The 26,619-nt window shown below is 41.7% G+C and overlaps 1 protein-coding gene and 1 pseudogene across 1 annotated transcript; one reads left to right on the top strand and one right to left on the bottom strand.

Annotated features, from left to right (window-relative positions):
- Positions 1-1,599: 1,599 nt before the first annotated feature.
- On the bottom strand, positions 1,600-1,717 carry LOC124709494 (annotated as a pseudogene).
- Positions 1,718-6,395: 4,678 nt separating this feature from the next.
- On the top strand, positions 6,396-13,377 carry LOC124805637 (cold and drought-regulated protein CORA-like; the record flags this gene model as incomplete). Its single annotated transcript, XM_047266205.1, has 2 exons — positions 6,396-6,827; positions 13,021-13,377. Coding segments are annotated over exons 1-2 (789 nt in total), but the record flags the coding sequence as incomplete, so codon positions are not given.
- Between the last annotated feature and the right edge of the window lie 13,242 nt (positions 13,378-26,619).

The raw sequence follows: 26,619 nt of genomic DNA, 5'->3' as shown, positions 1-26,619 counted from the left end.
AAGGAGAATCGTAAAGTATTTTCATTTCCCGTTCCCCTGACATTTTGTGGTAGTCACGTTGTAATAAGGAAATATATGAAATGCTATCATCTTCGTGGGATACGCTCCGTAGGAGTTCAAGCAGTAGGATGTTGACATCCAGAGAGTCTAGAGATCATTGGGAAAACTCCTTTCATTAATACCTTGAAGAATGTCTGTTTCATGTCTTCAGTTACGAACTTCAAAGCTGTTACCCAGATTCGAAATCCGAGGAATTCAGTGAAGGAGATACTGATGAACATGCTGCAGAGAAGAGGAATAATGGGCCAGTATTTTAAAATATTTATGTAACATTCAACAGTTTCACGTAATAACAAAAGACAAGCTCATTTAAAAAATTGTTATATACAGCGCTTTCACATTTCAGTCATTTTTACGGAAATCTTCAAGGAGTTGTCCATTGAGTTATTTCTTAGATGAAGCTTTTGTAGAATTCACATTGTATTTCTTCTCTTTTTATTCTTTCTTCTTTTTACGTGAGGTTTCGTGCCAAAATACTATCATAAGCTTTAGATTTTGGAATCTCGAGAAAATTCGCACACGTAAGCCTGAATTCAGGATGTCGAGTTACGTTGTCACTTTCATCCAATAAGTATGCCAGTCATCGGAATTTGTTCGTTAATTTAAGTCCCAAAATTATATGAACTCTGTGTGTCATGATCCAGCTACTGCGTATCGCTTTGCGTTTTGAAACGATTTCCATTCGAGTATCATAGTGCTGGAAATCTGTATGTTGCGTTTATCCGTTCTATTAATCAGTCGAAACATGTCCCTTGCTGTACGCCATATCTTGGTCACTACCAGCGTTGACTTTTTCAGCTGTCATTCTCTTATTTTTCGTCACAATCTTCTTCCATGACTAACACTCACGATCACTCATCTCACAATTTCGCCCTGACTTAGACATAGTGGATGCCGTTTTCCGCTTTCCGCACATGCGATATAAATCTTCGACACGGTGCCTCTTCAAACACCAAATACATCGGTCATCTTGGTTACAGAAGCATCCACTATACGAGCACTAAAAATTTGTCCATGTTCGAATCCTCTTAGCTCCGACATAATGCACTCACAGCTACACAGAATACTAATCTCACCACGACTAACACTTGCAACATATTGAGGACAGTGAGGTTCAGCAGTGCAGGTTGCAGGCTTGGATAGCATATGTATCTATGTTAAAGCATGTTTTACGTTCCGTGTTTTCATATTTTTGTTTAATCCCTTTATTTATGCTTAAATGATTATTTTATTTTTATTATTTATTTATCCTTATCAGATTGGGGTCTTCAGGCTTTCTCTTACATCCTACCACCGTTTCACACATAAGAGATCTTTCACATCATAGTTACCTAAGCACACTCCGTTTTCAGACCACACTTGGCCCATCGGGACCATCCGACCGCCGTGTCATCCTCAGGTCAGGATGCGGATAGGAGGGGTGTGTGGCCAGCACACCGCTCTCCCGGTCGTTATGATGGTTTTCTTTGACCGGAGCCGCTACTGTTCGGTCGAGTAGCTTCTCAATTGGCTTCACGACGGTGAGTGCACCCCGAAAAATGGTAACAGCACATGGCAGCCCGGATGGTCACCCATCCAAGTGCCGACCACGCCCAACAGCGCTTATCTTCCGTGATCTCACGGGAACCGGGGTATCCACTGCGGCAAGGCCGTTGCCCCGTAGTTACCTAAGGCAAATCATTAATTTTCGTATAAAAAAATTGGCAAAAAATTTTAAGTGTATTTGGTTACGATGAGTGTAAGCGGTACTAACTAGGAACTAAGAAAGTTGATACTGCCAGTACATCTACAACTGCTGCTGCTACGACTAGTAATGACAATGACAATATTAATGTTAATGACAAGAATAATACATATGGCAAATGCAAGAAGTGTTTATGTGTGTACGAAATTAATTTTTTCTGATATAGCAAGTTTTGGGAAACGGGAATTCAAGTAGATCTTCTGAGAACAGTGGGAAATAAGGAACATTTGGATGAAAAGAAGTATGTTAGGGAATAATGAGTGCGTACAGGGACAACAGTAGTCATTAGTGTTGCTTCAGTAGATGTGTAATTGTGTTTTGAAGTGGGACATGGTATTCATTTCTGTAATATAATGATGGAGGTTATTCTAGAATCAGTTGCCTGCTATGAAAAGAACTTCGAGAGAATGGCTGAGCGATGGAGTGGAAAGAACGGATTTTGCTCTGATGGTAATGGACATTTCCGCCACGTGGTTCGGAAAAGGGTAATAAGATCGAGGAGAGATATGAGGGGCAGTGTACGCTGATAAGACAGTAGAGAAGGCACTAGGTGTGGAAACCTCTGCGCTTGTCTGCACGCGATCAGGATAGCTGTGTGTATGATGCTGAAATATGATCATCACAGGTATATCGAACACAGGCGTTCATAACCGCTTCCAGGCGCTGAGAAATTTCCTGAGAAACACCTTGTAGTATAATGTCTGTGTAATGAATGATTCAATGTAGCAGCGTTTGTACACGCTCCATTTACCTCAAAATGGAAGGACTTTTTATATTTTTGAGGGGAATACTATGTATAACTATATTTTGTATCATTGCCTCTCCACCCGCACCCACACCTCTCCTAAAAAATTCCGTAGTTTCTGTGTGTAGAGAAGGAGCGGACAACAAGGAAAATGCATGTTTTATTATACAACGATAAAGATATAATTTAAAGTAAGGAATCACTACCAAATGTAGGTTTCTGATTTAAGTGGAAACACGAATTTCACTGACATTGAGACTGAAATGAAGATTAAAAGAAAAATAAGCCATAAAAAGAAATCGCGTCTACGCCAGCCACTTACCATGTACTACTATAGTGAGAATTCTCTGCCATAAATGTTATAATTATTATGAGAATATAATTATAAGTATAGCTTTAAATATTACGATGATAAAACTGCAATAGTAGCAAATGCTTATTTACACCTTATACAAAGTAGATACATATTTCTAAGTTTTACTGTCCTTCAGTGTAGTCACCAGCATTGTGTATAAGCAGTTGCCAGCTATGTGGAAGAGGTAGGATACGCTTAGCAGGATCATTTGTGTTGATAGGTCGAACAGAGCGGTTTATTGCCCTACGAATGTCTGTAACAGTTCTGAAGCGAAAGCCACTAAGAGCTTCCTTCAATTTAGGAGTCAAGTTGAAGTCACAATGGCTTGAGTTCGTGGAAGGCGGTGGGTGGTACAGCACTTTCCAGTCCCTCTATCGAACAAATCGATCACAACTTGCGCGATGTGCTAGCGGGAACTATCCTACAAAACGACGGAAGGATCAGACAGAAAGCGTCGTAGCTCCTTTCTTTAAGCGTTTTTGGAACACGCTTGCTACCAGCTTGGAGAGTAAAGCAGCGACAATTTCTTCACGGTACGCTCTTGAATGCTCGGCCGCATATGGCGCAAGTTGTGGCTCATTTGTTATATTCATGTGTGTGGGATGTACTGTGTCAACCACCACACTCACTTTGCCACGTCCACGTGGTTCCTAAATTGCTGGAAACAACATAGCATCCGATTCAGAACTCACAGAGATTCACGGGCAGTAGAGGACTCCACTCGAATAATCAAAACAACCGGCGCTGTTACAACTTTCACAACGCTGGCAACTGGCTATACACAATGTTGATAACTATTCTGACGGACAGTAAAACACATACCTGTTTAAGTTGTAAATAAATAGTTTTGATTGCCAAAGTTCCAACCATCATACAAAATACAAAGGAAGTTAAATAAGTAAAGCAAACGATTTTTTTTTCTCAGCCAATTTTGGCTTAAAATTGCAGAATTTATTGTTGTACATGGTGGAATATTCCCGCTTTGGCCCATATAGTTTTATGAACTCCCGAAAGCTGGCGGTGCTATACGTAGCCTTCAAAATAGCTTCTGTAATGGAAGTGCGTTTCAAACAGAGAAATGTCACTGAGTATCTTTTGGAGGAAGACCAGAGCATCGCAGATAATTCATAGACGCTTAAAGATTGTGTGGGGGCTGGCAGTGAAGAATAATATGGTGTACTGGAATCATGAATAAAAACAACATGCTTTCAGTAAAATATGTGTTGCATTGTTTTTGAGCACCCGCCCGTATTCGCTGACTGGATGATAAAATCCCATATAAAAGTCACTGCTAGCTGAAGGAAGAACAAATTGGATACTAGAAAACGTGAGAAGGCGACAAGAATGAATCGTGGTTTGAGTAAGTCTGAAATCTTTCCTGGCCGTTGTCATTGACGCAAAATTCTTCAAACTTCTAGAATGCTGACCATTTAGACCACTATTCTGGCATCCTCTTCAGAATTCTTCCGATGTCACCGGGTGTTCAGCCACTAGATGAATTCTATGTAAAATCCCGCAATAGAGAGTAGAAGCATCAAAATTCTTAGAGATAAGGTTCAAATGGCGGTCGCGCGGTTCCAGACTGAAGCGCCAAGAACCACTCGGCCACGCCGACCGGCTTTAGAGATTAGGAGAGGAATATAACGTGACCTAGTAAATGTGAAGATTTTAGGGAAAAAACTGGCCAAGTGCGAGTATTTACTTAAATGTGTATATATTTGTATAGTTCATCAATCCTGGGAATCGAGAATTTCAACGATTTTTGCTTGTTTTCGAAATAAGTAGTGGCAACCTATCGGTCCAGAGAATTGCAAGTTTGTATGAAATTCTCTACAGTAGTTCCTCAGATTAGCACGGACAGACAGAAAGAAGCGAGCAAGGGACTTCAGTTTATATAAGTAAATATACAAGATTGAATAAAATATTTTTTATCTTCTTAGTAAAACGTGACACCACTTGCATGTTATGTTTGCATGCAGTAATATTCGTCCATTATGATTTTGACGGATGATGAATGCAGCGTATGTTCTAATGACAAAAAGATGATTTTATGTGATATAATCAGAATTTAACAGTTTTCAGATTTTTATTACTTTACTAGTACAGTGAAACCTTGCTTCTCGTCAAATTCCATTATTCTACGTCAGCGAGAAGTACATTTTACGTTTTGCGAATGCAATATAAGAGTATCAAAATGTGTAACATAAATCGCCGAATCTTCTAATTAGCTACTTTGACCTAGGTTCATGGATTTTTTACGCCGCCAGGGGACCGTACATCTTAGTAAGTGTCATAAATTTAAGTTTTATATGCTAACCTGTTCCACAGCAAAACTGGTCTTAACAGACAGACAGACAGACAGACCGATCAAAAATGGCCAAAAATATCTTCGTGTTATATAACTACAGACTAACAATTTTCGGGTTGTTTTACCTGCGCTGTGAAACCCTGCTTTTTGCCGAATTTCACGATTCCAGGTCAAAGGGAAGCACCATGTAGATTTTGATGCGTGGGTTTGCGAGTTACAAAATGCATGAGTTAAATGGCGAACGTTTAGATTGCATTGATTTAAAAGCTTAAACCTTTTGCACCGCCGAGGGACCATAAATCTTAGTACGTGACGTACATGTGAATTGATAAGCCAGTGTGTTCAAGAGAAGAAAAATTCTTAACAGTCTGTCAGACAAACAGACAGATGGCAACAAAGCTCCCCTACAAGGTCCTCGTTTTTACAGATTGAGGTACTGAAATCTTAAAACGAAATCACCCTTAGATATATCGGTAAATAATATAAAATCGACAGTAAGAAGTTTGTGAGGTAACGTAAATTTCATGTTTTTTGTGTATTACGAGAACTTCGCTGACATTGAAGGTGAAAAGCCTAGGAGAACTTGACAGCTCTGAATCGTTTATTGCATTTTTTATTAGTTCAAGTGCAACGAATGTCAGCGCTGTAAGAAGTAAACAATAGCATCGCTGCTTGCTCCAAGTGAAAAAGAGCGTTTGAGAGATCTGTAAACAGTGCACTCCTCTGACCATTTCGTTATATCAGAAGGTTTCGGTACGACATAAGCATCAATATGGGGGCACCGAGTGGTCTGCGCCGAGATTTTATAACTTCATTTTGGCGGCGGCGGCGACGTTTTTCGCATTAAGTAACAGCCGGCATGGGCGGAGCACCGGTTGCGTCGTCGCGGCACGCCCCGCCCGGAACCGCTGCTCGCTGGTGCAGACGAACGGGAAATCGGCGCCACCACAAAATGCTGGGCGCCGCAAGCGGGCGCGCTTCTTGCGCGACACCAACTTGTCGAGCCCGGCCGCTGTGCGCTGTCATTTTCTTCTCTTTGCCGCACCGCCAGGGTGGAAACGAGAGAAAGCGCCGACCGACCGAGAGGAGCAGCAGAGGCCGCCGGGAGGGAAGGGGCTGCTATAAAAGCTGGACGCGCCGTCGGCAAGACGTACCACAAGCTTAGCGTCCGGCAAGGAGCGCCATGGCGACACGCTGGTGCCTTCTGCTGGTGGCGTTCGCCGCGGTGGCCTCGGCGCTACTGGGCATCACCACCGCCCGCAGTCTTGGCGACGTCGTGGAGCTCGACGACATGGTGGCGGCCGCCTCGCACCACGGCCACCACTGGGAGAAGGGCGGCGGCGACGAGCACCACTCCGGCCACCACTCGTCGCACGGCGGCAAGGGCGACAAGGGCTACAAGGGCCACCACGGCTACGAGAAGGGCGAGAAGGGCCACCACGACAAGGAGGGCCACAGCGGCCACTACTCTGACCACGGCGGCCACAAGAAGAGCCACCACGATGAGGGTGGCCACTACGGCGAGCACCACTACGGCGCCAAGGGCGAGAAGGGCCACAAGTACGGCGAGAAGGGCAGCTACAACAAGGGCCACAGCACCAAGGGACACCATGAGGTGCGTTCATGTAGCGAAAAGAATGGGTAACTGACACTGTACTTGAAACTCCCCACATTGGGAACGGCGTTGGGGACAGCGATCATATTCATTATTTCAGCTTCTGCCCTTATTGGGCCAATTGCCTTGCCACTGTGGTAACACCACTTCCGATTAAAACGCCGAAGTTTAGAACTGCTGGACTTGTTTAGCTCTTGGATGGGTGACTGTGTGGTTCTGCCGAGCTCTGTTGGCGAACGGGATGCACTCAGGCCTTTTGAGACCAGTTGGTTGAAAAGTAGCGGCTCTGGTCACGAAAACTAACTACTACTGGGAGAGATGTGAGCCGAACACATACCCATCCGTAACTGCATTCAGTGACGCCTGTCAGTAGAGGGTGACATGTCGGTCGCTAGGTACCGTTGGACCTTCAGAGGCCTGTTCAGACAGAGTTTCTACCCATATCGAAGATAAAGCTGAGACTCAATACGTCTCCTGGAAAATGTAATTCCATCAGATCAAGTGGTCACCTACACCTCAGGTACAGGCAGGATTTGCCAGTTACGTACAAAGCTGGGTGCTACTCCAATATCGGCGAACCTCAGCAGTACTGACGATTTAAGAACGGGGAAATCAAGATGGGCTGGGGCATAAAACGAAGTTGGTGTTAGGGAGGGCAATGGACTAGTCTACTTCGTGCAGCTGGGTTATCTACAAATACAGGGTAGTGTAGTCGATAACACGTCGACTTAATAAGCCGAGGAGAATTGTTTACTGTACTTTTACTAGTTCAGGTGCAACCCTTGTTCAGGTCCCGCCTTTGGCACAAATCATAAATCATTACTTCACCTTCTCAGTATGTCTACAAGAAAACGTAATTCCATCAGACCAGTAGATCTCCTATGCCTTAGTTACGAGTAGGATTTCCCCATTACGTACAAAACTGGGGTGTATGCAGCAGACCCGATTTCAAGTGTGACAAATTTTGATTCATTACTCCAATTTCTATCCTTACTAAGGATCCTAATTAGTTTAGCGTGAGTATTAAGGCGGCAAAGATACAGTAAAACAACTATAGCTTCAAGGTGGCAATATATGACCCATTAGTTTAGTGCCAATATCAACGCAACAAAGGTACAGTAGATAGATTAGCCATGGAAATCTGTGTATGTGTCATGATGTAAAACAAAGGTCTAGCTTGTAGATAGGGGGGACATGGTGTCACACAACTATAGGCACAGAGGCCAGATAACATACTCTAGCACAATTCAATCAGCTCATACTCAGAGAATTAGTTTGTCGAAATGAGATGGAGAGGCTGATAATCGACTTTAGATATTCTGGTAGCATGATAGCTGATGATATCCAAAGTAGAAACATATCATCAGGTGCATTTTCACTAATATTTCTACAGATACTTGCACTTTCCCATGAGTAATTGGAGTCAAACAGTTACTGCTCATTCTGTCTTTCACGTGGCGATCAGTGACGACGAAAGGCGTCGGTATGATTACGAAGAAAATTATTTTTAAAGCGGAATTTTACCCGTCTGTTTGGTAGAGCGCTCCCAGATTAGTCCACTACAAAATTTTTTATCGATACCCATAAATAAGGAGCGTAAAACACGAAGAACAACCAGTACTGCACCACAGGCTGCTTAGCGCTGCTGCATACAGTTAGCAGCCACTACGGGCGAGGCTAGGTCTGTAGCTGCTGGAGCACTGGTTATTCTTCGTGTTGTACTGTGCCCGTAAAAATATATAGATAAAGCGAGTACCGGAATAGTATAATCTGGAGCCACGCTATCGAATGAGCACCTAAAGAACCGATTTAAAAAACATTTTATTTGTAATTGCAAACAACTGACGTTTCGCGTCGACGCCATGTGCAACGCGAAAGACATGATGAGTAGAATTTGTTTGGGCTGAATACAGGTACACTTTTTGAAAAGGAAATTTCAGTTACGTGCGGCAACAACGGGAAAATTGGGCCTTACGAGTTTCAAGAGTGACACCCTGTATATAAAGAATAAACCCGATGTTCAGAGAAAAAACTTTTAGAGATTTTTCAGGGATATTGTCTGAGATACTTTGTATAAAGGACTCACGGCCTCGTTACAGAGTAATACTTTATTTGCTACAGCAGTCAGCTTTCAAGAAACCTCTTCATAAAATTGAATAAATCTGGGATATGCAATAGCCAAAACGTGCAACACATAAAACGGAGTAATGCAAGAATCCTCAGACTCAGCAGTGCTGTGACGCTGTCGCCATTGGTGCTCTAACAGCTTAGCTTAACGTTGTTCTGCCGCTCTTCCATTGCGTTCCCTGAAGCCATACACGAGGCTCATAAAAACGGTTCAGATGGCTCTGAGCGCTATGGGACTTAACATCTGAGGTCATCAGTCCCCTAGAACTCAGAACTACTTAAACTTATCTAACCTAAGGACATCACACACATCCATGCCCGAGGCAGGATTCGAACCTGCGACCGTAGCTGTCACGCGGTTCCAGGCTGAAGTGCCTAGAACCGCTCACACGAGGCTCATACCGGATCAAAGTTTTCAACAGTAACCCTATTCATTGTACTGCTGTGTACCACTGTCAACGTACAAGCAACACTGCCGGACAACAAAACTCCAGACAGAACCGTGCGGTAGCAATACAAACTTGAGGGCAACGACGAGTAGAGGACATTACTTTTGACTACGGCAGGTACTGTGAGCAAGTGTAAACAAGACACACAGCCCATACCTTCAACATTTGCGCTGCTGTGCACTATTTTTAGTACAATACGGATACAACGCTAACTCAGACAAGAAACCAAACGAAATGCAATAAGACTGCTACGAGGCACCAGATATGGCGTGACTCTTGTACTAAAATACTCAGAAGGTATCCAGGAATAACATACGGAAGTTTTCGGTGGAGTAGTGGTTAACCTTGTGTACAAGGTGCATCCAAAAACACGCACAAGCCTTTGGACTAGTTCATTACACCAAAACAAGAAAAAAGTCTTGAAAACATGTGGTCTAGAATTCATATTGTACCTTGCGAGTTATGAGCACTTCTTCAGTAGAAGAGATGTGTTTCACATTAGCGAAGATGAACAAGTGTTCATTGCTCGTTAAATAAGGATTTTAGGCACCGATGTTTATTCGACATTTTTTCATGGTTTGGTCCATACTTCCTCCCAGAATATTGAAAGCAATGGAAGAGATCTCTTTCGTAGTAGCGAAGATGTACTATTTCTTATAGCTCTTAATGTACGCATTTTAGAGCCCATGTTTACTAGATATTGTTTTTTTTGTTTTTTTGTAAGGAATCTGTCCATACAGTTTGTCAGTTTTTTCTTTGGGACACTCTGTATATGCAAACGGACTGGAAATAGAGGCCCAGCACCAAGGGAGACTACCAGATGCTTCGAAAGCAAAGTGGTGGAAGCGCCACACGTCTCTAATAACAAAATAGCGAGGATAAAAGGGGTAACAGGAACTATCAAACCCACGAAGTAGGCTGGAGATAGCTGTTTTTTTGCAGCTAGGCTGAGGGCCAATATGAGCGCAGCAATGTTATAGCTCAGTCGATAGAGAATTGTACCGTTAGGCTAGGTTCCGAGTCCCGGTCCGCCACACGGTTCTAAATGTGTTCGTCTTGAATGTTGCATTGACTGAAGGTGAAACACGGACGAGGAGCGCTGATGGTAAGAAGGAAGCAGAAGTTTCTAAAACATGGTACTGCAGAATGCTGCCGCAGTGGATAGATGAAATAACAACTGGTGTGTAATAGGTGGCATTGATTCCCTCCTCATGACTAATTCACTACAGTTTTGTGCAGTTAAGGAGCAAACGTGCATTATACCACGAGAAGGAACAGCTTTTCGTGTTGTGCTAGGTAAACCTAATTCTCTTGTGACAGTTTGTTTGGTGCCACTTGCAGCATTAACGAATTTAACTATAATGAAAAATGCGTTCAACTTCACCCTTGATACTCCAATTGCTCTGAAGAGTATCACCACATGTTAGTGATAATGATATGAATCAGCACGCATTCAACAGGAAAACCTTTCTCCGCGCAGTGAAAACATCAGGAAACATATCGAACAAGAGTTCTCACTGGTGAACTCCACGCAGCAATGGGGTGAGGAACAGAGAAAGGCGTGCAGATTGGTCCAAGTCGTGCTCACTCTTGAACCATTCCCATACGCATTTCGTTTAAGGATATAACAATATCTGACGTGCACTGAGTTTGTATCTTCACTATCAAATTATACAATTGGAGAACATAATTCTCTATTCGCACACATGGCTTGTTGTGGTCTTCAGTCCTGAGCCTGGTTTGATGCAGCTCTCCATGCTACTCTATCCTGTGCAAGGTTCTTCATCTCCAAGCACCTACTGCAGCCTACATCCTTCTGGATCTGATTAGTGTATTCATCTCTTGGTCTCCCTCTAAAATTTTTACCCTCCACGCTGCCCTTCAATACTAAAGTGGTGATCCCTTGGTGCCTCAGAACATGTCCTACCAATCGATCTTATCGTCCATGTTTCACTTCCATACATGGCTACACTCCATACAAATACTTTCAGAAACGACTTCCTGACATTTAAATCTATACTTGATGTTAACAAATTTTTGTTCTTCAGAAATGCTTTACTTGCCATTGCCAGTCTACATTTTATATCCTCTCTACTTCGACCATCCTGGCACATTTCTACTATGTTACAAACCGTCATTGTTCCGAAAGCCTTGTCTTACAGGTCTACGAAAAGAGAAGACATAGTCTCACTTTAGTAGAGTCCAGGATATATAACACAACATACAAAAGCAAGCTATTGAAGTTCTTTACTTCGCTGTGCCTATCCATTCTTTTTTGGCAAACTTACCTGTAACTTATTAGAAAGCTAGTTCGAGCAACTAAGACATCAATGTTGTCCGAAAGTAGCATCTAAAGAGCGAGGGACATAATACTTAGAATACAAAACGACTCTCTAATTTCATGCCTAGGTATGAAGAAGTACTATTATACCAATCATCGATAAATACAACCCTTGAGTTGGTATAGTTGTATCTAAGACGCAGTCACTTTTTATTTCACCATTAGTGACGTATTAAATTGATTTAACTTTTTTCAGTGAGTTTCTTCCTTTCAAAATTTTATCAGCGAGATGCTGCAGCTGTATTACAACTGGATGTAGAACTGCATTCGTTATGTTAATAGTTTTGACTTACACAGAAAAAGTCGTCTCATTGTTTCCCAGTCGCCTTTAAATCTGCCAGTAAAAGAATTATGTGATATTCTGCTGGAACCAAGCAGTGATTCACTTGCTACATCTGCATTACCGGGAAAAAGTTCGTTCCATAGATGTATGAGATGTAAAACAAATGATAGTTATTTGAACAATTAAAAGAATAATGCTGAACTCGTCATTTTGAAACTTTCAGTAGTGTTTAGACCAACGATGGCATCTAGGGTAGGTATCCACAGACACCTAACTAAAATATGTAGTACATCCAATCAATCAAGAACTAAGTTAACGACGAATTGTTACACAGTCTAATCGCAAGTTTGCGTTTCACTTCATATTGCGATGCGCGTCCGTAATAAGATATTTACGATCTTAAAATTCAGCCTATCTGGATGAGTTTCAGTGAACAGTGGTTCACTGAACGGTTCGCAGTCTTGTCCATTGCTTTATATTCCTGCCCCTAGGGCTTTACTTTGCTAGTTTTCCCAGTATGACCAACTGAAGCTGCCGATAGCTTCATTATTCTGGATATTCCAGTGCTTCCTCCTCTATTGCGAGGAACAACTCCTCACTTCCATTTAATTATCGCAAAATTTCTAACGAGGTTCACACCTCAATTGTTACTAATTTTTGTATATAAATGTACCGACTAAATGTAGAATCATAAAATCGGAATCTGAGATCTGGCGTGCGATCAAAGAGTAACAAGAGATTTCTATTCGACATTTTATGTCCATACCTGTCGCGCAGAGCTCCGAGAGACATGAAATTTCAAATCCCTCTGTTTTCTTCGCAAGAAAATGTAAAATGTCTTACATATTTTGCATTTGAGAGACCAAATCAATTGCAGTTAATTCACCTTGCTGTCCATCTGTCTATACAAAGTCCCTCGGGTTGTCTAAGGATTCTGTTGTCGGTACAATGTGTTCCAGTGACTTACCACTAACGTACCCTGTGCTTTCGCAGATCCACAAGCTGGACGAGTACAAGAAGAACAAGGAGTTCTACGACGAGCACCACGACGAGGGCCACCACAGCAAGCATGGCGGCTACCACCACCACCACGAGGGCAAGAAGGGCGGCCACCACAAGGGCGGACACCACAAGTCCGGCCACCACCACGGCGACCACGGCAAGAAGGGCCACCACGAGAAGGGCCACCACCACCACGACCACAAGGGCTGGAAGGGCGCCGGCGGCCACGAGTCGCACCACGGCCACCACTCCGACTATGGCAAGAAGGGCGGCCACGACGAACACAAGCACTGGGGCTTCAGCAGCGGCGGCGGTGGCGGCGGCGGCGGCGGCGGCGGCCATGGCGGCCACGGCGGCGGCGGCGGCGGAGGCGGCCACGGCCACCACTGGTGATCGACCTCGAGGACATCGTCCACACACCAAACCTGACATGTTACAAAGTCTGTTCCTTTTGTTACGTTTTGTTTCTTTGTTATCGTGATGCTACGTTTTTCTAGTTTGCAATAAATGGCCAAACGGAATGGCTCTCCATAACATTCGCCTGTCTCTCCATCTCATTCAGTACCCATTTACATCTTCGTCGAGAGCTCCCCTTATCCCTCCCGACTTTGTACAATTAGAGAAGTACATACATCTTTAATTTGTATCACTGCATTGAAGATGATGAATGGATTAGCTGAACATCGAGTTCAAACTGCATGACCACGTTAAGGAATATTTAGATACAATGATAAAATGACATGGAACAGCGAAATGCACTCTATCATGCTTTTTCGATTCTATTTCCAAATTTCGTGACTTGCTCAAGTGAGCTATTTACTGATGAAGGTGCGATGGAGTGTAGCTGACAAACGGAAAGTATGGTTTACTGGTCTAAGGAAAATACTCATTAGTTTAGGTTGGTGCATGAGTTCGGAAGGTTTTTGCTTTCCATGTTGGTAGTCCGCTTTTATTTGGCGGTCACTATTGTTCTTTGAGAGTAAGTGTAGCCACTTTGTCATTTGGAGATAGAGAGCGTAGTTGTGGACGCTAGAATGTGCCAACTGAGGAAATCGGAACAGTTTTGACATATTCTTCTGTTTGCGTTCCATAGAGGGATGACAGCAGCGGAGGCTGACAGAAACATTAGCGCCGTTTTTTTAATAATGCCACTGGACAGAGCACTGAAAGAAAATTTTTTCACAGTTTAAAGAGGATCGGTTTGATATTAATGTCTCTCCACCTTCAGGAAGACCTTCGGTGTTTGATGAAGATCGTTTAAACTCATCAATCCACAACGATCGACTGCCAAATGTGATTGAACTGTGATCATTCCTCCATCGTACGATATTTGTATGCAGTGGTGAAGGTTTAAAAATGGAGTGTATGATCTAAACCAAAATCATGTGGGCATGTGTACATGTCAGCTTGCTCGTTATCAAGTGGCTCGTGAAGAACACCTACCATTTCTATCCCGTATCGTTACGGTGTGGTATGCTACGAATTGGTCTCCTCTAGAGCTGTAAGCATCAGTGCTGAATTCACTTTCAGCAACTGATACGTCCTGCTGATACAATTCAAGAACAACGACCAGAAATTCTGCGTGAAGTGATGTTACTCCACGACAACACCAGCCCGCATTCTGCGAGACTGACAGAAAACATTATACAGGAGTTGGGTTCGGAAGTCATTCCGCACCCTTCCTATTCACTTGATGCTGCCCCCTCAGATTTTCACCATTTCTACTCTCTGTCGAACACACTTCAAGGAACTTCCTTTCAGAGTAAAAATGGGGTCCGAACATTGCCCGACGAGTTCGTCGCCTCATAACCACGTGATTACTACAGTCACGGAATAGTTGACAGAATGTCGTGAGTAGTGAAGGAGAAAATGTAGTTCATGACTGGTGCGTCTGATATGTGCATCTGTTATGTGTGTAAAACTTATGGAAAAATGCTTCGAACTAATGCAGCAACCCAATAGTTAAATGTTGTGAAGGAACCAGACTAATGGTACGATAAAGGCTGCCATCAGACCACGACATCTCTCCGGGCTACGTTTTTCTGGGTTGCATGTGAAACGAGATTCTTATTTGTTTTTGTTTCAAATGCTCGGTGAGAAGTGAATCATTGATCTTGTGTGGTTACAGAAGGACAGAGCTGAAGTATATATGAGCGTGTTCCCGAAGCCGTTGCATTGAGAGTGATCAATCTACAATCGTATTGTCTTTTCTGTTGGGGATCTGCATTACACGCTACTGTCTATATGTATTTTATTATTATAACTGGGTTCGTTTATTAACCATATTCAAAGTACTTGTATGTGGTAAATAGAAGTATAAGACAAACAGAAATGCAGAGTGTTGTACAAAAAAATACTTACAAGGAAATAATTAGTGAAGTGTCAAGTCAGACTTTGGTAGGCCAATGTTACTAGCGCAGCTTTCAATCCAAACAGAACTGCTTAAAATGAAAATGAGAGCTCAAAGTATTACGTTTCCTCGTTTGCGAAGTGACTGCAAGACGTTTACACCATTTCAAAGATGATATGGTATATCCTCAAAAACTGGAATATCCAACAAACTGCCTGTAATACAGAAGAAGTAAAATGATAGTAAGCAGGAAGGTATTGAGGGTTCTGGAACATTTTCCACACAACCAGCATCCAAGAGGAGACTCGACAGTTGCCTTAATGTACAAGGGAATGTCACAAGCTGCACCCCTCCTTATATGAGATCATCAGTTCTTATCGGTGATGTCACCATAGCCGTTGTTAGTTACATCTTCAAGACGAGCTCATGTTCCACCTTCCCTCCCTAAATCTACAGGCAATCAAAACCAAAGATGGCGGAATTAGTTCAACTCAGATTTAAATCTGAACCTCACACTTCCCCCTCTCCAGCCGACCATAGTGAGGTATGACATCAAGTTATGTTATATCCATGACAGCCAAAGGTAGTTGTATACACCTATGTATCCCCACCATAATAGTAAAGTCACGTGTAACAATGGCGTCCAGTTAGATAATTAACTAAAGGTCGAAGATATTTACATACCTCTGGCATAATATTAAAATGGTGTGTGAAAATGAAACCAAGTTTCGTTATTCCCTTGAAGGTCAAAGGCATTCATGTAAATTGGTGAACACACACACAAACACACACACACACACACACACACACACACAATATTAAACAGTAAATGGTGATCGGTAAATCTGTAAAATTGGTAAATGGTAAAAAGTACAGTTAATTGGACAATGGTAAAATGTAAAAGTTGTAAGTCAAACGGCAAACGGTAAATGACTAAATTGTAAATAGTTAAATGCTAAATGTTGATGGTCAGCTAACTGAATGGTACTGAGTGAGACAATGATACATTCTGCTGTGTGGGAAACCGTTTACGCTGTTCCTGGCCACTTTGATGACGCCGTCTCTGAAAGCGACTCAGGTACTCCAGCGTGTCTCCCTGCTTTTACAAAACGCCACTGTGGTGAGTCAGCAAGCAAAAATGTGATTACTAAGCATTAGTCATCAGATTTGCTTTCTTCTTGTTGTTTACCACCTTTTGAAGGAACACAAGCTCCAAGGCCCAAGACATCACGGAAACTCAAGCTCGTGAATGCATATGATGAATCTCTTGCAAAAGCGGACGGATAAGAGGACCTCGCCACTTTGGGGGGCACAAATTTTTTGGTAAAAGGTTTTTTCCTCTATTTATGGCAAGCGTAATAGTTCAGTATGGTTGTGTGTGCTAAGACTTGGTAGGGCTATTCAGCAGCCGCCCGCAGTTTTCAGCTACAACAAAGCATTCCCACCAGTATACTGTTTGCTGTTCTTTTCTGGCGTAATACTGGCTCGCGCTATATTTAAAATTCTTTTGCGGAAGCGAATGCGATCCTTTGCTGATAGTACAATGTGTGATGCAATTCCCACACCTGTTTCCACCTCCATGAAATGCTACTTTTACGGACATCTCTCAATCAATGGAATGTTCCTAGGTTGAGCCATCATGAACCATGATCGAACCAGTTTCTCTCAATACTCAGCCAGAGCAAAAGAGCTGGCAGTTCAACACTACTTGCTTGTACAAACGAGAGAACAGAATACGAAATGATCATAACTTAATAAACATTATGTTTATACTTTTCTAGTTTATGACAGTACGCAGTAACAGCTGTGGATCAAAACTTTGATGGACTGTTTTTCATGTCCAAGTTTTTGACATAATAAGCAAAATTGCGTATAAGTGAGATGTCTTATTAAGCGGGCAGTAGAAGTGAAATTCGTGGTCTCAGTGTTGCGTCTTTGATTCAATGGGCACCGATCGCGGGTTTGAAACCCAGCACCATTTAAATGTTGAATGAAGATCATCATCAGTGGCATAAGAAGTCACCATCATTCAGACAACGACCTTGTCAAAGAAGGCGGAGGAGTGGATAGAAGTTCCGGTCACTCCATTACCCTTGGGTAAGGAAACTGCCCATAAAGGTGGTAGAATCCAACAATGTTTAAGGGCATGAGAACGCAGAAGGCAATGAAAACCACTGCATTAAAGAAAGACAATGTGTCTCCACAGGACATTTGGCCGGTAATTGGAAAGAAAACGTCATGGTGATCTCTCCATTGCCAAAAGAGTCCTGAAGGGTACTTCTAACGGATGAGAGACCTTGAGAAAAAAAAGCTGAACAACTAATGAAAGAATAACGCTCTAGGAGTCAGGATGTGCAATTTCAGACGTTTGAACGTGGCAGGAAACCAAGAAAACACTGAAAAGGGAAATTCTAAGGCTCAGTCTAGATATAGTGAGGATCAGTGAAGTGAAATGGCAAGAAGAAAAAGATTTCTGGTCAGATGAATGCAGGATAATACTAATAGCGGCAGAAAATCCTGTATTGAGAGTAGGATTCCTTATGAATAGGTAGGCGGAGCAGAGAGAAAGTTACTGTAAATTGTTCAGTGATAGGCTTGTTCACATGAGAATCGACAGCAAACTAACACCGAGTGTGATAGTTCAGGTACACATGCCGACGTCACAAGTAGCGGATGAAGAGATAGAGAAAGTATATGAGGATGTTGAACGGGTAATTCAGCAAGTAAAGGGAGATAAAAATCTAATGGGGACTTTAATGAAGTTGTAGGGGAAGGAGTAGAAGAAAGAATTACTGGAGAATGTGGACTCAGAACTATGAATGAGAGAGAGGAGAAAGATGAATAGAGTTCTGCAATAAATTTCAGCTAGTAATAACGAATACTCCACAAGAGGAGCAGATATACCAGGAAAAGGTCGGGAAAAATGGGAAGACTTCAGTTAGATTACATCACAGTCAGGCAGAGACTCTAAAACCAGATACTGGATTATAAAGCGTACCCAAGAGCAGATGTAGACTCAGATCACAATTTAGTAGTCATAAAAAGTAAGCTGGAGTTTGAGAGCCTAGTCATGAAGAACCAACGGGCAAACAAGTTGGATACGGAAGTACTAAGGATTGAAGAGGTTTACTTGAACTTCACAGGGACTATAGGTACTGCGATAAGGAATAGCTCATTAGGCAGTTCAGGTGAAGAAAAATGGACATCACAGAAGTTTGAAAGAAAACCACTCGTAACAGAACAAAGACTTCAGTTTATCGATGAAAGAAGGAAGAATAAAACTGCTCAGTGAAATTCGGGAGTACAGAAATGCAAGTAACTTAGGAATGAAATAAACACAAAGTGTAGGGAATCTAAGGTGAAATGGCTACACGAGAATTGTGAAAAAATTGAAAAAGAAATGATGATTGGAAGGAGTGACTCAGCATATCGAGAAGTAAAAACAACCTTCGGTGAAACTGAAAGCAGGGGCGGTAACATTAAGAGTGCAATGGGAAAATCCACAGATAAATGCCGAGGAGAAAGCGGATGGGTGGAAAGAGCACACTGAAGGGGAAGACTTGTCTGATTACGTGATAGAAGAAGAAACAGGAGTCGATATAGAAGAGATAGGAGATCCAGTATTATAATCAGAATTTAGAAGGGCTTTGGAAGACTTAAGATCGAATATAAAAGAAGGTATAGATGAAATTCCATATGAATTTCTAAAATCATTGGAAGAAGTGGCAAGAAAACCACTGTTCACGGTGGTGTGTAGAGTGCATGAGTCTGGTGATACATCATGCGGCTTTCGGAAAGACATCATCCACACAATTACGAAAATTGCAAGATCCGGTAAGTGTGAGAATTATCGCTCAATCAGCTTTACCGCCCATGAATCAAGAGTAATATATAGAAGAATGGAAAAGAAAATTTAAGATGTGCTAGATGAAGATCAGTTTGGCTTTAGTAAAAGTAAAGGCACCAGAAATGCAATCCTGACGTTGCGACTGATAATGGAAGCAAAACTAAAGAAAAATCAAGACACGTACGAGATTTGTCGACCTGGAAAAAGAGCTCGATAATTTAAAACGGTGTAAGGTGTTCGAAATACTGAGAGATATGAGGAGGGGTAAGCTATAAGGAGAGTCAAGTAACATAGAATATGTACAGTAATCAAGAGTGGACAATCAAGAAAGAAATCCTCAGATTAAGAACTGTGTAAGACAAGGATATAGTCTTTGGCCCCTACTGTTCAATCTATACATCGAGGAAGCAATGGCGCAAATAAAAGCTAGTTAAAATTCAAGGCGAAAGGTTATCAATGATAAGATTCACTGATGGTATTGCTATCCTCAGTGAAACTGAAGATGAATTACATGATCTGCTGAATGGAATGAACATCTAATTAGTACAGATTATTGATTGAAAGTAAATCGAAGAAAAATGAAAGTACATGAGAAGTAGCAGAACTGAAAACAGCGAGAAACTTAACATCAGGATTGATGGTCACGAAATGGATGAGGTTAAGGAATTATGCTACCTAGGCAGCAAAATAACAAAATACGGAAGGAGCAAGGAGGACGTCAATAGCAGACTAGCACTGGCGTGAAGGGATTTCTTAGCCAAGTGAACGCTACTAGTATCAATCATACGCCCTAATTTGAGGAAGAAATTTCTGAGAATGTACGTTCAGAGCACAGCATTGTGTCGTAGTACAACATGGACTGTGGGAAAACTGGAACAGAATAGAATCGAAGCATTTGAGATGTGGTGCCACAGATGAATGTTGAAAATTGGGTGGGCTTGTAAGGTAAGGAATAAGGAGAAAATTAGAGAGAAAAGAAACATGTGGTAAACGCTGAGAAGGCGGATGGATGGGATGATAGGACACCTGTTAAGACGTGGGTTGATGAATGGATGGATATGATGGTGTGGGTGCATGACAGCAAGGTTTTTAAAGAAAACAGATCAAAACGAGTGTCGGTAAAATACAGTAAACAGGAGGATAAAACAGCATGAAAATCAAAGGTAACGAAAATTATAAAACTATGTGCGTATCCTCACAGAATGACGGGACGAAAATCTTCGTCAATGCTGAAACACTAATTACACAGGAAGAAAGTGGCATAAGGAGCTAAAATAATGTAGCAGAGGGATGTGGCTGGCTGACACCAAGAATTAAAAGGGAGTAGCCAGCCACTCTGCAACACACTGAAACCTCCAGCCTAAAGCTTAGGCCAGAGGACAGACACATCACAAAACTTTAAAACCTTAGTTACACTCGCCTCATCACCAGTTAAACAGAGGTCAGATCCCCGTCAATATTTGCTGCTGCCCTTGCATCATGGTACAGAATGCACCCTGTTAAAATATGGTGGACAGAAATATGCACACCATAAACACCCCAGAACGGGGGATCCTCTTGCCGTAGTAAAAACTGTGTGTGAGAGAACAGTGTCCAATTAGAAGACGTGTGAGGGCACTTCATCATGCCTGAGCAAATGGCAGGACGAACGCCACGGTCAGGTAGTTTACTTCACAAGTCGCAGCTTATCGGCCGTCATCACCAGCCATTCCGCATACCATAACTGCATACACTTCCTTTGTAGTGCAGAAACCACAGTTTGAGTGGGAATAGGGCACTGTGCCGCTGTCTGTCCTCTGTAGGCCTCCTTGGCTGCCAGATCGGCTTGTTCATTTCTCCGCATCCCTACATGACCTGGTACCCAGCAGATGACACTGCTTACCCCGCCGTTGGAACAGATTTAATTAGTCATATATCAGCTTGGCCTACTTCTCAGCTATGTACAGGTTCTGTAACAATTGTAAGGAACAAAGGGAATCGGATCAGATGAAAAACAATTTGCCTCGAGTATAACGCATCTGATCAAGTTCCATTCGTCAGGAAGGCCAATTCTGGTGACATGATCAGGGAACACTTCTGAACGTACATCGGTTAGCGCTTAAAATCAGAACATTGGCAATTGCACCCTGGCTGGATTCATTTACGTCATTTCAGTAGCTGTGAGCACTTCTGGGATTTAATATATGTGGAAGATAACGTCAATAAAATATGAATTAATTGTGAAATTTTACAACTTCTCACATATACTACCTCATAAAAATGTGTTGTGTAGTTTGGGTTCTGAGCACTATGGGACTTAACATCTGAGGTCATCAGTCCCCTAGAACTTAGAACTACTTAAACCTACCTAAAATGAGAATATCACGCACATCCATGCCCGAGGCAGGATTCGAACCTGAAACTGTAGCGGTCGCGCGGTTCCAGACTGAAGCGCCTAGAACCGCTCGGCCACACCGGCCGGCTGTTGTGTAGTTTATTTATCATAATAACAATTTCAGCCCGATCACAACAGCTTGCATGAAAAAATAAGAAAGATTACCCCGTCGGTTTTCCTTAAATCAGCATAACAGAAACCTTAATGCCTTTTTCGCTTTTAATACAAGGAATGTACCTATTCCCACACGTTCGGTTGGAAGCTTTGAGTACTTCAGTAATTTTCTCATTTTATTTTCTTCAAATCGTATCAATAGCATACGGCTAGGGACGCGAAATTTCCGACAACCAGGAGAACGCGAGTGAAGGCGAACTATTTACATTTACATACGTATTTACATTTATATCCATACTCTGCAAATCGCTATAAAGTTCTTGGCAGAGGATACTACAGAATATTAGAGCTTATTCCTTTTCCATTCACGTACGGAGCGTGGGAGGAATGATAGCATAAACTCTTGTGAGCATGCCCTATTTAGTGTAACCTTGTCCTCATGATCCATATGACAGCGATATATAGGGAGTTGGAGTATATTGGCATATTCGTAATTTACAGCTTGCTCTTGAAAGTTATTAAGTGGGCTCTCTAGAGATAATGTGCATCTATCTTCAAATAAATGCCAGTTTAGTTTTTTCAGCATCTCTGTAACATCCTCCCGTGGATTAAATAAGAGTATGATCACACACGCTTCCCTTATTTGTACGTGTTTAGTATCCTCTGTTAGTCCGATTTCGTACAGGTCTCACACACAAAAACAACACTCTAGTATGCGTCGCATTAATATTTCGTAAGCATCCTCCTTTGCAGACGGACTGCATGCCCCAGTTTTCTACCAATGAATTGAAGTCTTCCACTTGCTTGACCCATGACTGAGCCTATGTGATTGTTCCATTTCATATCCCTACAAATTGTAGCACCCAAGTATTTGTATGAGTTGACCAAGTCAAATATTGACTCGTTGATATCGTAGTCCTAATATACTACATTTTCTTTATTTTGTAAGTAAAAGTCGCCTTTTCTTGCAACACTATATTTTATTTACATATCGAATATTTCTGTACTTTCTGTAGATGATGGCCACGAAAAAAAAAACTCGTTACATTTTTTCCGTTTTGTGAAGTGCGAATTTTATATTTCTGATCATTTAAAACAAGTTATCAATGTTTGCACCACTTTTTCAGACAGTACAGTACTTCTCTTTCTTAGGACTTTCAACTATCATATTTATATTCCATCAATGTGTAATGAAACCCGTTGTCGCTATAAATGAATATATTTATCAAAAAAGTGTCAGAATAATAAGATTTCAGGAAACAAAATACAGTGCACAGTAAGTATCACTTTTCAAGTGGGATATTAGTTCAAGATGGCAAAGGGAGTTGTGTAATAATTAAATGCCTGGTGAAGGAGAATGTAGTCTGGAACAAGATTTAAGGAAAAAGGACCGAAGATTAGGGTTTAATGTCCTTCGATGACGTCACTCTGCTATCATGATAGAATATGGGAGGCTAATTAAGGCAAAATGTACGTTTTATTCATCAATAAATTAACAACAGACACAATTAAGAGAGTTGCTGAGGAATTATTTGGGCTGCACTCCTGCGCTCCAAGAAGCCCCCGACCATAGCAGCACTGAACGTCTTTGGGGGTGCTTCTGGCAACGCTGAGTCTTGCCAACTGTTGCAGCTCTGGAGGAAACATGAGGAACGGAAAAGATTCCCTGACCACGGCCATACAACCAGGAAGACTCACCAGCAACTATGACACCTCGTCGTTAAAACCTTCACAATTACGATTCATCTGTTTTCAACAGCAATAGAAGTGTAACAATGCCAAAGACTTTTGTAAGTCGTAGATTCACACGAAGCACAAACGAAGCAATTCGTTCTCCCTTACCTACCAACAGAATTCTAGATCCAGACTTTTGTAGAATGCAGACTCTGAGTAAGCTTCGTCTGAAAATCTTTGTAACGAGCCGGATTTCATGTGCCTTAAAAATACGTATAAATAGTGATGCTTTAAAGCTGCTATGATCCGATTTGCTATGATAATTTTTAAATCTGATTTCATGAGTTTTTTATCCAGCAGGTCACGATAATTTTTAAAATTAACAGAGAACGTCTCTTCTGGCAAGGCTGGACGCTGCAGATGACTTGCACACAGTAGCTGAGTACGATAAAAAAGCAAAAACCTTGGCCCAGTATGTGACTTCCACTTATCTGTTTTCTGTTGCTTGGGAGAGATGATGCAAGGTGCAGTCTTGCCTGTCGGAATAAGTCTCGTGGGAAACACGAGATTCCAGGAATGTCAATGTACAACCTCTGATTCAGCAGGAATTCACACACAAAGTAAGAAAACTCTGCTGACGCAGCAGGAAGGTTCGGAACTTTTCATCTGGGAGGCTGAGGTATAAAAGCAGAGCTCCAACTCACGGAACACAGTGATATCTTATTATCACAGCCGGAAACTTCGTGAGAGAGCAGGATAGTTTCTTAGAATTCCAACAAGTGCTATAAAGAACAGTAATTCTTTTTCTACTTCTGTAGTCCATCTGCTGACCGAGTAAGAATTTACATCTTGCAAAACAAGCAGATGTTTATTAGTGTAGAAAAGAAAGAGGTTTCTCGAACAGCAGAAAGCTTCAAGCAGACTGATGTGAAATACATAGTTGACTGTCATTTTTCAGCAGATTACCTAATAATGAGCATGTTAGCTGTATTTTAAATTACAGACCTACTTTTGTGGTGCCTGTTGTGTTTCACAGCCTGTTATATTACTGTGGCACATTATAACCATCAACCTCTGAAAATCAATGGACAACACGACTAAATTAAATCCAGGTCATATTTCTACGATTACCGCAAACATGGAAAAAATAAAACATTCACTAAATCTAATGCAGTGGTTATCACAACGACGTCAAGTTTCGATTTATAGATTCCTTCAAATTTCTGCGGCGCCCTCTGAGAAAATTCGTCTCACACTTAAAGCCCGTAGAAATGAACATAACAAGAGAGTATTTCCCCATCAGCGAACAGTTTAACTTGATCAATACGAAATGCGTCCCTCCATATGACCATGTAAGTGCCAATTCATATTGTTTGTGGAACAGTTACAGCGGAATGGGGCGTTCGAAAGCTTGCTGACTTGTGAAGCAATAACCAAACTTCCATACATTTCACCTTAAAACAAACAAACTAGAACCGACTTAGTATGTGATTCCATCTGGCTTTCCATGGAATGTGTTGATGAAAATCACTAAGGTAAATTTGCGACTTATTACCAGTACTGAGCAACAACAGTTTGTTGAGAGTGAGAATAGATATGAAACTATACACTGCTCAAATAGGCATGCAGCCGTCAAAGTTGTTACTTGACTACGTTGCAACTAGAAATAAGTCTTACATCATACATGTACATCATAACAGGCTGTGAAAGTGGAGTCACATACTAAGTCGGTTCTAGTTTGTTTGTTGAGGCTGGGCTACTGATTTCGAATGGTTGAATCAATTGTAGGATATATTTTATAAAAATAGCTTGAGTACTGGGAAAATATATATGAACTTCAGTCTGATCTAGCATTCTGTCCAGAAAAAAGTTTTCCACTTCTACCCAGCATCAATAAGCCGGGGCTTCCAAAGAAACTCATTTCCACGTTATACGGTAAGAAAAATTGTCGTGCACCATAGATATGTAACTCAATGTCAGAGGAAAAAATCCATAATCTGCATTAAATAAATCGTCTATTTTCGATCTGGCAACCAGTCTGGAAGAAAATGTGTATCGGTTCTAACGTTGAGCCACATATGACTGCGAAGACCGATTCTGAAAAAAAATGCTTCAAAATTTTATTACTGTTTTCGGCAAAACTACTTACAATGTGCGTAAAAGGAGTGATGTGAAGCTAGAAATGAGTTAATATTCTGATTTAAAGCCCGAAGTTCAAGTGCAGCGTCATATTCAATGCAAGTATAGTTACAATTAAACAGCATGCTTAACGTTTTTTCGACAAACCTATAGCTGTAGAAATGGACATTTTAGATACAGTTAAGATACTGCTTGTAGATTTTCATTGTGGATATATGTTGAAGAAATTCGAGCCAAAAATGCATTACGCAGACACTGATAGCCCAATATATGATGTTGCCATCACAAATATTTCTTTTTTGACTAGGTTAGCACGTGCAGCTGTGTTAGCCCTGTTCCGGTGATGATGTGGATAACAAATCGACCTAGTAAGCAGGATACATGGATTCTGATTCCAGCCTTGGCACTGATTCTGATTCGTTACTTCTACTTCTATTCTTATCAAAAACAATGGTACGATTCCGCATGTCTCCAGTAAAATGTAATTACATTCAAAGATAACGTTAAGATTCATAATGTCTCAAGGAAAATGTAATTACATCAGACCAATAGCTCAGCTATGCCTGAGGTGCAGGCAGGATTTCCTATTATATACGAAACTGGAGCGCTGTTCCAATATCGAAGAGCCTCGGCAATACTGACAGTTTAAAAAGTGGAAAATTAAAATTCGCTGAAGTATGAAGTTTGTATTAGGGAGTGCACTGAACTAGGGTGGACCACGCAAAATCGTTAGTCACATTGCCAGGGTGCTGCAGCGGATAACACATCTGTCCAGTAAGCAGGAGACCTGGATTCAGGTCCTGGCCTTGGCGCAAATTATAATTCATTATTTCACATTCTGTCCTTATCGAAAATTTATGACGGTATTAAAAACGATTTCCATAGCTGGTTTGACACTTCTAATTGTGATAATACTCCACACATCAGTAAGTAGGTTTAAGGTAATACGAATTGGTTCAAATGGCTCTGAGCACAATGGGACTTAACTGCTGTGGTCATCAGTCCCCTAGAACTTAGAACTACTTAAACCTAACTAACCTAAGGACATCACACACATCCATGCCCGAGGCAGGATTCGAACCTGCGACCGTA

The sequence above is a fragment of the Schistocerca piceifrons genome, chromosome 7, assembly GCF_021461385.2.
Source record: "Schistocerca piceifrons isolate TAMUIC-IGC-003096 chromosome 7, iqSchPice1.1, whole genome shotgun sequence".
NCBI classification, from domain to species: Eukaryota; Metazoa; Arthropoda; class Insecta; order Orthoptera; family Acrididae; genus Schistocerca; species Schistocerca piceifrons.
The sequence above is the reverse complement of the archived record's forward strand: the minus strand, read 5'-3'. Positions and strand labels throughout refer to the sequence as shown.